General features: G+C 41.2%; 1 protein-coding gene across 1 annotated transcript; it reads left to right on the forward strand.

Annotated features, from left to right (window-relative positions):
• The first annotated feature begins 289 nt into the window (after positions 1-289).
• LOC107821177 (fructose-bisphosphate aldolase 6, cytosolic) lies at positions 290-2,490 on the forward strand. The gene is made up of 3 exons (XM_016647598.2): positions 290-511; positions 1,148-1,375; positions 1,490-2,490. The coding sequence occupies exons 1-3, from the start codon at positions 484-486 to the stop codon at positions 2,308-2,310; spliced, it is 1,077 nt and encodes a 358-aa protein (XP_016503084.1). The 5' UTR covers positions 290-483; the 3' UTR covers positions 2,311-2,490.
• Positions 2,491-15,728: the final 13,238 nt, after the last annotated feature.

A 15,728-nucleotide genomic window follows, 5' to 3' on the forward strand; every position in this document is an offset into this window, starting at 1 on the left:
TGCAAGTAGCTATGTTTTCGATTGACTCTCGATTTAAAGCAAACATGCAAAATCAGAATAGTATAAAGAAGAAATGGAGTAGTAAAAGTCAGGAAAACAGTATAATTTTTTTTTTTAATAATTCACTCATATGTAGATAACTTTCCTAAATTATTACTCCATTATTTATTGTAAGTAATTTAATTGTATAAATATTTTTAACACAATTTAGAAAAATGAGAATAAGTGTGGAGGGCAAAAGTGTAAAAGGGGTGAAAACCAGAAGGGGTCGCAATGTACATGTAGCGATAACATCGATGATATTGCAAACCCCACCCCCCTCCCTCCCACCCTTTTTGTAACAAGTACCAACCCACCAACCCTATGGCCGTATTATAAAAACCTAACCCCTCTCTCATTTCCTCATTGTATTCTCTTCTATCTCTCTCAGTTGAACTTCTCACTTTGTCTCTTTTTTCTCTAGTTTCTTTTAAGCCTTTTATCATGTCTTGCTACAAGGGCAAATACGCCGGTAAATATTCTTACTTCACCGTTTTCCTTTTATAGACATTTTTGCCTATGGTTGTTTTATTTGAATCTTGCTTTTATCGATCCGAGTTTGTTTGTTTGTTTGTTCCTTTTGATAGATCTTGTGTTTTTTTGATCTGGAATTTTAGATCTTGACTTTAGATTTGATTTGGTTCAGATATTGGTTGTTGAATGCGAAAGAGTACATCTTTATGTTATTTTCTCAATTTCATGGTCCCACTTGAATACTTGATCTGTCAATGGACTAATAGATCTTTATATTATATTTGTCTTCAGTTTCTTATTGAAATCGTTCTCATTTGCCTCGTTTATTGCTTAATCATTAATTATCTGTATGTTTTATTTTTGAGTTCTGTATCTTGTTGCATCCAAATGGCTTACGGGCTGGATCTGATTTCACTTGTTTTAATCAGTTGTAGACTGTTTTTATTTTACTTTAATTTTGTGCATCTCAAATTCCTCTGTAATATGCCTAGATTGGATGTTTTTATAGTTTCCAGATCTAACTTTTGATAGTTCGGCTTAGAAGCTGAATGCTTACCTAGTTATGTCAATTTGGGTGTTATTGCTTATGTTTTAGTAGTTGCTAAGAGGTAATTAAATGGTGAATAATCTGTAGATGAGCTTATTGCTAATGCTGCATACATTGGAACCCCTGGAAAGGGTATCCTTGCTGCTGATGAATCCACTGGCACAATTGGCAAGCGTTTCTCGAGCATCAACGTTGAGAATGTCGAATCAAACAGGAGGGCTCTCCGTGAGTTGCTCTTCACCACCCCCGGAGCTGTTCAGTACCTCAGCGGTGTTATCTTGTTCGAGGAAACACTTTACCAGAAGACCGCTTCTGGTATGCTTTGTACTAGTATTTAATTTGTTGTTAGCATTGATCTCCATTTTGCCTGATTATTAAGTCCATTAAACAGTCTTAGATTGCGGTATGCTAATGTTCTGATATTTGCAGGCAAGCCTTTCGTCGATGTCTTGAAGGAGGGTGGAGTTCTCCCCGGTATTAAAGTTGACAAGGGTACCGTTGAGCTCCCAGGAACCAACGGTGAGACCACCACCCAAGGTCTTGACGGCCTTGCAGAGCGATGCCAAAAGTACTACGAGGCTGGTGCTAGGTTTGCCAAATGGCGTGCCGTGCTCAAGATCGGTGCCAATGAGCCTTCTCAGCTCGCGATCAATGAGAACGCCAATGGCCTTGCAAGATATGCCATTATCTGCCAACAAAATGGTCTTGTACCCATTGTTGAGCCCGAGATCCTTGTTGATGGATCCCATGACATTAACAAGTGCGCTGATGTTACCGAGCGTGTTCTTGCTGCTTGCTACAAGGCTCTCAATGACCACCATGTACTCCTCGAGGGTACCTTGTTGAAGCCTAACATGGTCACTCCTGGTTCTGAAGCCGCCAAGGTTGCACCTGAGGTGATTGCTGAGTACACCATCCGTGCCTTGCAGCGCACAATGCCGGCTGCTGTTCCCGCTGTTGTGTTCTTGTCTGGTGGTCAAAGTGAAGAGGAGGCCACCGTCAACCTCAACGCCATGAACAAGCTCCAAACCAAGAAGCCATGGTCGCTTTCATTCTCCTTTGGACGTGCTCTTCAGCAGAGCACCCTCAAGGCTTGGGCCGGAAAGGAGGAGAATGTACAGAAGGCGCAAGCTGCATTCCTTACTAGGTGCAAGGCCAACTCCGAGGCTACACTCGGAAAGTATGCTGGTGCTACCAACTTGAGTGAGGGTGCTTCCGAGAGTCTTCATGTCAAGGACTACAAGTACTAGAACAAGTTTTTTGGTTTCTGTCCCTTTTTTTGATTTCCGTTTTGAAAACGAGATGGCAGTATCGAATTACGAAAGTGTCTGTTTTAATGGACATAGTGTGTAAGGCTTTCTTTCTGTTTTTTTCTATCTGATGTATGGCCGCGGATTGGTTTAATAACAAACAATATTGGTGTTGTGACATTGACTGGTCTCTTATAACCCATTTTTGAGGTCGTTTTATTGAATCAAAATTTGCTTTTTCCATAATCTGCACCTGTTGTGTTATCCGAACACTAATTCTTGTTTAAAACTACTACTTGGTTTTCATCCCGGATTTAATGTGCCATTTGTTTTAATTTTCACAAAATGACATATTGGTTGGGGTAAACATGTTTCCAAGAAAATTTGCCAACGGCAGCTGTAGTAAACCTGAAAATTGGTCCCTAGGAAAACAATTGTTGGTATGTGAAATGGATCTATACACCTTTCAACATGTGGGGTTGTTTGCTACCTAACCTATTTTTTTCAAATTGTGGTCCCTTATCTGCTGCTTACATTTGACGGTTTCAAATAGCGAGAGTGACTTAGAGATGTCAATGGGTGCGGGTTCAATCTCAACACGCCCCGTATAACATAACTTTTTTTTATTTTCAACCCGCCGCGCTTAAACCCGCCCCGCACAGCATAACTATTTTTTTTAAAAGTTATTTTTTTTGAATATATAATATTAAATTGTGAAATTTATAAATAAAAAATTGGGTTAAGTTATTTTTTTTTAATCCAAAATCTTTTGATCGTAAAATAGTTAATTTGTATACAATTGTGTATCCTCTTTGTAAAACTTTGATCCAGTGAAGAGAAAATTAGAATTGTTTGAGTGTTTCTATGCCTTCATGTCTAGCTTGTGACATGTCCTAAAGATCACCTTTAGCATTTACCAACCAATTCTATGTTAGATGTTATGACCACCAGAGACGGATCCAGGATTTTGGCAGGACGGGTGCATTATTAAGAAGAGGTGGATCCAGAATATAAATTTTACGGGTTCAACCTTTAGTTCTTACAATTGCGTACCCATTGCACTTTTGGAATTATAAGTTCAATTTTTTTTAAATAGTAATTTTCTTACATCTATATCTATTTTCCGTGGTGCATGCTATTTGCAGATGATATTGTATTGATTGACGAGATGCAAGACGATGTGAACACGCAATTAGAAGTATGGAGGCAGACCCTGGAATCTAAAGGTTTCAAGTTGAGCAGGACCAAGATAGAATACTTGGAGTGTAAGTTCAGTGGCGAGACTCAAGGAGGGGAAGGGGAGGTGAGGCTGGACTCGCAGGTCATCCCTAGGAGAGGGAGTTTTAAGTACCTTGGGTCTATTATTCAGGGGGATGAGGAGATTGATGAAGATGTCACACATCGTATTGGGGCGGGATGGATGAAATAGAGACTCGCTTCCGGTGTTTTGTGTGACAAGAAGGTGCAACCGAAACTTATGAGTAAGTTCTACAGAGTGGTGGTCAGACCAACAGTGTTGTATGGGGCTGAGTGTTGGCCAGTCAAGATCACTCATGTACAGAAGATGAATGTAGCAGAGATGAGGATGTTGAGATGGATGTGCGGGCACACCAGGTTAGATAGGATCAGAAATGAGGTTATTCACGACAAGGTGGGTGTGGCCCCTATTGAGGACAAGATGCGGGAAGCACGACTTAGGTGGTTTGGTCATGTGAGGAGGAGGAACACAGACGCCCCAGCGAGGAGATGTGAGAGGTTGACATTGGGGGGCCTACAGAGAGGTAGAGGTAGGCCAAAGAAGAGGTGGGGAGAGGTGATTAGGCAAGACATGGCGCAGCTTCAGCTGACCAAGGACATGACCCTTGATAGGAAGGTATGAAGGTCGAGGATTAGGGTAGTAGAGTAGGTAGTCTAGAGTGTTCACAATAGTGGTATTGGCACACAGTCTCGCTTTCTGTTGGTAGTAGGTTTTATGACTAACCATTGTTTTCTTTCATTATTGATCACCTTACAGTCTTATTTATATTATGCTTTTATATGGCTTTTTGGTATTGTCCCTTCTTGTTTATAATTTCATTAATGTGGTGCTTATACTTTCGTGAGCCGAGGGTCTATTGGAAACAACCTCTCTATCCTCACAAGGTAGGGGTAAGGTCTGCGTACACACTACCCTCCCCAGACTCCACAGTGTGGGATAATACTGGGTATGCTGTTGTTGTTTATATCTATTTTCCATGTTGAAAGTATTGGGATCAGTTAAATCCATTGACTATATGCTACATCATACACTGCTACTAGTTTTAATATACACATTTTGTTTAATCATATAAGATTTTACAGCGACAAAAGAAGAATAGGAATTTTAATGTGTGAAAATTTTGAAAGAATAAACCAAACAAAAAAAATAATAAAAAGAAAAAGTACTTAATTAATATGCAAAAAATAACATCAGGCACGCCCATCTCCCGTGGGCATCTACTTCTAGAAAAATGTCACGACCCAAAATCTAACCATCGTGATGGCGCCTATCGTGGAACTAGGCAAGCCACAACTCAACATCTCAACACAGAAAAATCTTTGAACATAAAGACGGAAGCAATTTAATAATTTAGGAAAGCCTTTTTGAAGACAAAAATATCCAAAATACGATACAATCCATCCCAAAATCGGGGTGTCACAGAGTACATAAGCGTCCAATTCAGAATACAGTCCACTAGTGTCTAGAGAAATAAACTAAAAATACAACTAGTGTAAAGGAGAGTCAAGGCCTGCGAACGCTGTGCAGCTACCTTGGTAGTCTCCGAACTCTGAAGCCGCAATCAGTAACCGCCGTCGTGACCAAAAACGCCTGGATCTGCACACGAGGTGCAGGGAGTAACGTGAGTACATCCAACTAAGTAAATAACAAGTTCAAACTTTGGATTGAAAGGTAGTGATGAACTCAATCGGTACAGATAAAATAGAAATAACTGAACAGAAATGTAGGCATGCTTTCAAATTAAATAGGCAACTCAAAACAGTAAAGTGAAGCAGATCCAAACAGTGTAAAGAATATAACTCTGCTATCTCTACATGCCAATGTACATGCTGTATGTGATGTACCATGCTGTCAGCCTCATGTGCTCATACTCTCGAATGCTCAACCACTCGGTACTATATATGGCCCATACGACCAAGGGAAAATCCATCCCGGAACATATACATCACTGACTATAAGTCACCCAGTACCGAGGAAGGCCAATCCAGCCCTGTGGAGAAGATCCATCTCCAGGTATCAAGTACTTTGGACAAGATCCATGTCCAGGGAAGATCCATCCCTCAATAATATCAACTGTGCTCACTGGGGGTATGTTACAGACTCCGGAGGGGCTCCTACAGCCCAAGCGGTATCATAATCATCAATATAACCGCTGCGGCGTGCAGCCCGATCCCATAACTGTCACTCATAATCAGGCTCTCAGCCTCACTCAATCATCAATCTCTCCAGTCTCCCTCACAGGCTCACAATATCATGAAAACTAGCCCGAAACAATGATATAATGTATCAATAAATAACAACTGAGACTGAGATATGATATGAAATGCATGAACATGACTGAGTACGTAATATCAATGAAATCAGTGAGATGACAGCAAGAAACGACCACTAGGGGTCCCAACAGTACCGGCATAAAACCTAAACATGATATCTAGCATGATTGACAGCTTAATTACTTTATCACATGATGAAAATACGGATATCAACCAGATAGAGTCATTCTACAGTGCCATGGAATCAATCGGGCCACAATTCTCACGGTGCACGCTCCCACGCCCGTCACTTGGCATGTGCGTCACCTCAATACCAATCGTATAACATATAGTTCGGGGTTTCGAACCTTCAGAACCAAGTTTGAAAGTGTTACTTACCTCAAACTGAGAAAATCCTTACGTCGAAATGCCTTTGCTTCTCAAATCGATCTCCAAACGTCCCGAATCTAGCCACAAATAATAAAATACAATCAATATAGGCTAAAGGGATCAATTCCACAAGAAAAGTACTAAATCATAGCCAAAAATCCGAAATCGACTCAAACCGGCCTCCGGGACCACGTCTCGAAATCTGACAAAAGTCACAACAACCGAAAGCCCATTCACTAAGGAGTCTAACCATACCAAATTTATCAAAATCCGACACCATTTAGTCATCCAAATCCCCCAAATCCACTCTCCAATTCTCAAGCCCTAAACCCCCAAATTTCACTTCAAAATCTCACTAATTAGGTGGGAAAATCAGTGAGAAAACAAGTTTTATGATCCAAAATGAGTACAAGAAGCTTACCTCAATAATCATCTCGAAAATCTTCTCCACAATCGCCTAAGTCCGAGTCCAAAATGTTGAAATAAGACTAAAATCGCGAACCCTTGCTTTTAAACCTTCTGCCAAGACTTTCCGCATCTGCGGACCTATTGTCGCACCTGCGATGTCGCATCTGTGGTAAAAATGCCGCTTATGTGGAAGTCACTTGCACCTCCAGGGCCCCCACCTGCGCTCCAGGTTCCGCACCTGCGAACGTGCATCTGCGACCCTGGCCTCGCTTTTACGGAGTCACTCTCTCCTAGCTTCCCCCGCACCTGCGTTCACTTGTCCGCATCTACGCTACCGCAGGTGCGGGAAATTCTTCGCACCTGCGACCCCTGTCCTTCATGGCCTTGCCCGCATCTGCGATTCATACCACGCTTCTGTGTGCTCACACCGCAGCAGCTCCTCAGCTGCTTCATCAACTCAAAAATCAAGTCCTTTAACCATCCGAAATCTACCCGAGGCCCCTGAGACCTCAACCAAACATGCCAACAAGTCATATAACCCAATACGAACTTAGTCGAACCTTAGAATCACTCAAAACAACACCAAAACACCGATTACACCCGGATTCAAGTGTAAAGAACTTCTAAACTTTCGAATTCTACAAACGCTGCCGAATCATACCAAATCACGCTCGATTGACCTCAAATTGTGTACACAAGTCATACTCAACATTACGGACCTACTCCAACTTCCGGAATCGAAATCCGACCCCGATATCAAAAAGTCAACCCCCCGGTCAAATTTTCGCCATTTCAAGCCTAAATCAGCTACAGACCTCAAATTCACAGTCCGGACACGCTCCTAAGTCCAAAATCACACAATGGAGCTAACGGAACCGACAGAACTCCATTTCGGAGTTGTCTTCACACCATTCTGACTACGGTCAAAATCCTAAGATTTAAGCTTCCGTTTTAGGGACTAAGTGTCCCAAAATACTTCGAAACCAAAACAAGACCTCCCGGCAAGTCACATAAGCAGAAACAGATATGGGGAATGCAGTAAATTGGGGATCAGGGCTAATACGCTTAACACAACCGGCCGGGTCATTACATCCTCTCCCACTTAAACATACGTTCGTCCTTGAACATGCCGAGAGTTGTTTTCAAGCCACCAAATCACTATTCCATCTTACCACGCACGTACCCAGGGGTGATCCCATGTCACCCTATCCCATATAGGTTTGATAACACCACATAACTGAAATTTCTTAATTCTACCTAGCTCACAAGCCTTAAAATCCAATTTCCAACATCCGAAATTTCTTATAAGGTCAGAATCCCGCAACCTACACACTGTATAAGTCTGAACAAACTGTACCAAAAGCCGTAACCATAACTCAAATACTTAAAACTCAAATACCACATAGCTCAAATGCTCGAAGCAATGATTTCTAATCACCATAGCTGCTCGAAACAACCCCATGCCGGTAATAAACCTCATATCAAACAAGACTCAATTCTAAACCCTCCGCACACCACCGATGATGAAAAATACATGTAGAGACTCGTAACCATTCATCATATCTACCAGTCATGGAGCTCCCTCTCGTTCGACAAGAACCATAGCAAATTCCTAAGCCGACTTTCAATATTATCCTTCCAAATATGCCAGAATCAAATCTGATAGCACCCATCCTAGATCCGACGACTTCATCTTATCAAATACCAGCTACTCTAATGTCATGCCACACAAATATTATCTAAAGCCACAACCCATGTAATCCGTGCACCAATAAGCAACATTCCAAATGTACTCAATCACGAAAATGACTCAAATAAGAGAATCGTCCCGTAAGCTCGACGGGTACCACCCCAATGCAATGCTAAGAACCCATCACACACCGTAGAACCATAACACACGAATCTAACACAAGGATCATATCTCAACATAACTCTGCTGCAATGCGCGACCCCATCCAAACACTGATCCATATGAAATACCTCAGTCACCATGCTCAAAATCAATAACCACGCGCAATCCGGCATCAAGTACTCGAAGTGCATTACCATAACCATGAAAAAGCAAATGACACAATACCACACAAACCCGAAAGAACATAACCAATGCGCAACCACTCATGCATCACCCAAATACCCATCTTGCATAATTTCCGCTATAAGATCCCAATAGAACTGCACCATGGGTGCATACAACTAACGAATCACAACCCCTCGTAGCATAGAAGAGTAACTCACCGAATATATCAAAACACGAATAAGCTCAACAACAACCGAATGGCACATCCCTTATGGAACCAACCAATCCGACTCGGTGTAGAATACACATCCTAATTGGGCCTACCAATGGACCCCCAAATCAACTTCGGGCACCCACACATGGATAAATAACCCTCTGAAAGCCCAAAATGACTGAATCATAACACATACTATCGTCTAGCTAGCTTCGACCATGACTTCACAGTTCACAACCATGAAAATAACCTGCTCTTGAGAACTCCTAGTCTCCAAATCCATATAACACACGAATCCCATATCTGATCCCAACTCCACCGCCAGAATGTCTAACACATCTCTCATACGCGATCATCCCATGAGGAATACTCCTAAAATTCTTCCGTGCTACATAGCAAAATTGAATATCAACAGTCGATCAACCAGGAGAGTACCACAATATCAATGAATATCCGTAAATCAAAACACAATGCCCCTTTCAACCACGCACCCCTCTCAGGGATTACCGAGCAACTATAACATTCATCTAAATATACAACACTGACCATTCTGTCCAGAACTCATGAACTTGCTTTCAAGAATGAACTGTCACCTTGTACATATAAATCTTAATCCTGCACAACACACCACATCTATCATACCATCATGTGGCAAGCACAAGAATCTCACTATCAACTTTGAGTCACCAGCAATTTATATACTCGGTTAGTTAGAAACCTTCCTCTTGCTTCCTTCCAGGAGAAAATCACAATACACAACACGTTCCCCACACTGGTAGAAATATCCGGTTCAAACCATGGTAGAAACCACCAAGAACACTTTGAAATCTATTTGCACCTAATCAAGCTATCAGAACTAATTTCCTCCAACTCGCCCAAGCCACGCAGGTCACTAAAGCCCAAGAATTTGCCACCAAAACATCTGTGATGTCTCCACGTCATTATTACCCAAAAGAACCGAGCATGCCATTACCATACTGGTCTAGCCTACTACCAGTTGTCCTATTTACTTTGAGGTTCTTCTGAATTAACCTCAATTTGATACTTCTCCTTATCAGAACTCCACGATCCTTTCCCAAAGCTCATTACAAGACACCTTGACATAACACCATACTACCATAAGGCCCGTAAGCCATTGTACTCTTCTTAAGTACCTCCATAAATACTGCAACTGTAACGCTCACTCTAAAAATACCTTATGTGAATTTTAAAATTATTCTTCTTACCTTTCTTATACTAAAATGTAGAATCCATAATCATACATGATTACCATAAATCCCGGCACCATTAAATGTAATTTCAGATTCTAAATTGCACCACCCAAACGGGTTGAAAGACACCTGCCTCATTAGTACATCAACGCTCGAAGGGGTAATCCTGCCTTAACACCACCGATCAAATTCATAGGCCGCAGAAGTCCATCTTGTCAAGCTAATGTCAAAGTGCGGACTGCATATATAATTGTGCGGCCACAGAATCTCCGCAGGGTAATTTTGTCCGATAATTTCAGCTGGTATAAATAGTTTTTTTTGTCAAATTTAGGTCAAGCAGAGAACGCCTGAGAATAGATAGCCATTTTTCTTTACTATTTTGGGTAACTTTGTAATAGTTTATAATTTTACCATTAGATTTTCTTCCCTTAATCATCTATTATGAGTTTTATCTTAGGTTCTTCTTTAATTTCTTTATTTTCTATGAGTAGCTAAACCCTTAGCTAGGGTTGTGACCCAATCCTAGTATGGGTACTTAATGGGTGATTGTTTTAAGGCTTGTTTATGATTGGGTATATGATATTTAGCCTAGTTCTTGCTTGAAATTGAGAATTGATAGTTGCAAACATTGATTCATGCCTAATTGACTTAGTCTCTACTTGAGAAAGAGAGATTAAGTCTAAGAAAACTTGGCTAACAAGAAATTGAGGTGAACTCAATAAATTGATAGCCCCAAATAAAAGGGTCGAATATAGAGATAGTAAGACCCGACTTGAGCATCTATCACGTGTTTTGTGAAATGCCCATTTGGACTTGAGAAAGCCAAATTGGGCAAAATCACTCAAACTACCAAGAGGTATAGAGTGAGTAATCACGTGTGATTGCTATATTGTATCTCGACCACCCAAACATGCCCTAAAGCTCTCAATCCGTTAGGTAACCAACTAGGTGGAAATTACAACCCTAGATCTTTTATAACCTAAAAAACAACAATACAGAAAAACATTGTCTCTTAGCTTTACAATTACAACATTAACATAAGATTTAGGAGTAGAAACGAAACAACCGAATATGTGGAAGTATAATCTTAGGCACCTCATATACTTAGACTAGGTATATACCTAATCCAACATAAAGCTCTCTGTGGAATCGACCCCGACTCGTGTTGGGTATTTATAATTGCATCGACCGCCTCACAATCCCAATTAGTGGTGTGAGTTTGGGAGACATCAATTTTTGGCGCCGTTGCCGGCGAGCTAAAAAATAAATTTAGCTATATATTTGATTTTGTATGTGATTTGTCTTCTTTTCCTTCCGGGTTACTAACCTTTTTGTGAATCGATTGTACGTACAAAAATGGCTCTCAACAATGATTCTCTCGGAAATATGCCTTTGGGGGATGTGGACGTGGAAGATGACCTAGTTGAAGAGGTTCCTCTTGAGCCTCAAGCAAATAGACGAGGCCGACCACCTCAAGAAAACATTCCCGTTCCACCCCCAAATCCACCAAGAGCGGCTCCACACCGAGTATTGCCGAATAAAGGGTACGCAAGTGCCATAATCCCGCCACGCATTAGGGCGGGCAGCTTTCAAATCACAAATGTTATGCTCACATTTCTTGAGCAACGGGGATTCTTCACCGGGGCTCCGAACCAAAATGCGTAAAAACACTTGAAAGGATATATGGATACTTGCTGCGGGAGTAAACAGACCAACGTCTCCGAGGATTCTCTAAGGTTGAGGCTATTTCCCTTCTCTCTATGGGGGAAAGCTTGGACTGGTTAGAAAGATTACCAAACCATTCTATCCATACATGTGATGAATTGGCGGAAAAATTCATTGCCAAGTTCTTCTCTCCCGGGCATATGTCTACTCTTAGAGACGAGATTCTAGCATTCAAACAAGAATCCAATAAGCGTTTGCACGAGATATGGGAGAGCTACCGCACTATGGTGAAAGAGTGCCCGAATAATGGCATGACTAAGGCTATGATTCAACAAACCTGCTACAGGGGGATCAATACTACCAATCAATGCGTGGTCAATCAACTTGACGGTGGAATTTTCATAACAACACCATATGCCGAAGCCTGTGAAGTCTTAGATGAAATGGCGGATACTTCATCGGCATGGCAAAGTAGAGCAAACGTTCCTCAAGGTGATCCAAATATGATTCACCTACATAAAGAATTTCATGATCATGGGCAAGCAATTGCCGAGTTGACCACTACAATGAATCAGTTGGCCAAAGCTCAACTTTAATAGTTTCAAGGTCCTAAGCAAGTAAATGCAATGGAAGGTATCAATATGATGGTGAACAAGAGAAGGCAAAAGGGTCAACAAGTGCAAAACCATGTGGAACAATTTGTGCAAGATGATAGTGGGTTTGACCAAGATAAATCATACAATGAGCAAGAGGAAGAAGTGAAATATCTGAATAATTACCAAGGGCAAAGGAACAACTCTCAAGGCCCGAATCAACAACAATGACGATCTCAAGGAAATTAAGAAAATTGGAACAATCAAAACCACCAAGGCAATTGGAGTGGTGGTACCAACAATCAAGGTAATTGGAATAATAACAATAATCAAGGCAATTGGAACAGTCAAGGCAACATAGGAAATTGGGGTGGCAACAATCAAGGATATTGGGGAGGCAACAACCAAGGGAATCGGGGGCCGGGCTTTCAAAGGCCCCCGATGTATCAACAACCGAACAATCCGCCTCCTTATCTGTCTCAAGGTTCTAGTTCTTCCACCAATGAGAAGGGACAGATTGAAAAGATGTTCAAATAAATGATGGAGAAAAATGCCGACTCCGATGCTCAATTAGCCTCTCACAACACTTCAATCCGCAATTTGGAAGTTCAATTGGGAAAAATCTCGCAAGCTTTAAACACTCGTCCTAAGGGGGCACTACCTAGTGATACGATGGTGAACCCAAAGGGTGGGAACAACACGGGATATGCCATGGCTGTAACAACAAGGAGTGGAAGAGGTAGAGATGCAACCACCTTAAATCAAAGAAGAATTGTGGATGATGATGTAGTGGTTCAAGAAGATGATATTCCAAGCAATGTGGTTCACGAGATTGACATACCGGGACCGGTAGTGCCAAAGGCCAAGGCACCAATGCCAAGGCCTCCTCCTCCATACCCTCAAAGGCTCGCCAAGCGAAATAGTGAGAACCAATTCAAGAAGTTTATTGACATGATGAAGAGCTTATCCATTAATGTGCCATTAGTTGAGGCATTAGAACAAATGCCCGGTTATGCAAAATTCATGAAGGATTTGGTGACAAAGAAAAGATTAATGAATTATGAGACTATAAAAATGACACATCAAGTGAGTGCTATTGTACACTCAATGGCTCCGAAATTGGAAGATCCCGACGCTTTCACAATCCCTTGCACTATTGGAAGCGCCGACTTTGCCAAAGCTCTATGTGATCTAGGGGCGAGTATCAACTTGATGCCCTACTCGGTATTCAAAACTTTGGGAATTGGGCAACCAAGACCCACATCTATGAGGTTACAAATGGCGGATCATACTATGAAGAGACCATTGGGTATTATTGATGATGTGTTGGTTCGTGTTGATAAGTTCATCCTCCCGGCGGACTTTGTGATTCTTGATTGCGAAGTAGACTATGAGGTGCCTATTATATTGGGTAGACCTTTCCTTGCTACGGGGAAGGCTCTTGTTGATGTGGAAGCCGGTGAGCTCACCTTCCGAGTGTGTGATAAAAATGTGGTTTTCCATGTGTGCAAATCTATGAGGCAACCGAATAGCAATGAAGTTTGTTCGTTTGTGGACTTAGTGACCGAGGTGATTGTTAATGATGCTAGTGCCATGATGAATGTTGATGACATTTTGGAAGCCGTATTGCTTAATCATGATGATGATGAGAAGGAAGGCTTTGTGGAATGTATAAATGCATTACAAGGAATGGGGTCACATACTTATAAACCCCGAAAATTATCCTTAGATCTTAAAAATCGGAAGACTCCTCCAACAAAGCCCTCAATTGAGAAGCCTCCCACTTTGAAGTTAAAGTCATTGCCTTCACATCTCAGGTATGAGTTTCTTGGCCCATGTTCTACGTTACCTGTTATTCTTTCCTCTTGCTTGACTAACGTGCAGGTAGATTCTACTTTGGCAGTGCTTCAAAAGAGGAAGAAAGCTATAGGATGGACACTGGCAGATATTCGGATTATAAGCCCCGCCTTTGCATGCACAAGATTATTTTGGAGGAGGATGCCAAATCTTCCATTGAACATCAAAGAAGATTAAATGAAGCAATGCAAGAGGTGGTGAAGAAGGAGACCATAAAATGGTTGGATTCCGGGGTTGTTTACCCCATTTCCGATGGCTCGTGGACCTCTCCGGTGCAATGTGTTCCAAATAAAGGGGGTATGATTGTGGTAACAAATGACAAGAACGAGTTGATCCCCACAAGAATGGTCACCGGGTGAAGAGTTTGCATAGACTATAGGAAGCTCAACAAAGTCACTTGGAAAGATCATTTTCCGCTTCCATTTCTTGATCAAATGCTTGATAGGTTGGCCGAACGAGCTTTTTATTGTTTCCTTGATGGATATTCCAGCTACAATCAAATTCTTATTGCTCCTGAGGACCAAGAGAAGACTACTTTCACTTGTCCCTATGGTACTTTCGCATTCTCGCGGATGCCATTTGGTTTATCCAATACACCAATGACTTTTCAACGGTGTATGATGGCCATCTTCACCGACATGGTGGAGGATTTTCTTAAGGTCTTTATGGATGATTTCTTTGTGGTTGGGAATTCCTTCAATGACTGCTTGAAAAATTTGGATAAGGTCTTGGCAAGATGTGAGGAGACAAACTTGGTTTTGAATTGGGAGAAATGTCACTTCATGGTCAAAGAACGCATAGTCCAAGGCCACAAAATTTCAAAGCATGGTATTGAGGTCGACAAGGCCAAAATTGAAGTGATCTCCAAACTCCCTCCCCTACATCCATGAAGGGAGTGAGGAGCTTCTTGGGTCATGCGGGGTTCTATCGCCGATTCATCAAGGACTTTTTAAAGATGGTGAACCCCTTGTGTAAACCTTTGGTGAAGGATGCCAAGTTCCATTTCAACGACGATTGTATGAAGGCATTAGAATTGCTCAAGTTCAAGTTGACTACTACTCCTATTATCACCGCACCGGATTGGATCTTGCCTTTTGAGCTCATGTGTGAAGCAAGTGATGTGGAGGTCGGAGCAGGTTTGGGGCAATGTATCAACAAAATCTTTCATCTGGTCTACTATGCTAGTAAGACCATGAATGATGCCCAAGTCAATTACACAGTGACCGAAAAAGAGATCCTTGCTATTGTCTTTGCTATGGAGAAGTTCCGCCCGCATTTGATGGGTACAAAGGTGATTGTACATACCGACTGTGAACAACTAATTTTTGACCATACCCAAATTCTATACTATTTTGGTGTAAATATTTTCTTTAGGTCTAATTTTATATATATATATATATATATATATATATATATATATATATATATATATACTTATAGAACATATTTTATTTCTATTTGTAAATATAAAAATGAAAATTTACAACAATATATGATTTATTCTATATATATATATATATATATATATATATATATATATATATATATATATA

Source organism: Nicotiana tabacum, chromosome 2 (assembly GCF_000715075.1).
Source record: "Nicotiana tabacum cultivar K326 chromosome 2, ASM71507v2, whole genome shotgun sequence".
In the NCBI taxonomy this organism is placed as follows: domain Eukaryota; kingdom Viridiplantae; phylum Streptophyta; class Magnoliopsida; order Solanales; family Solanaceae; genus Nicotiana; species Nicotiana tabacum.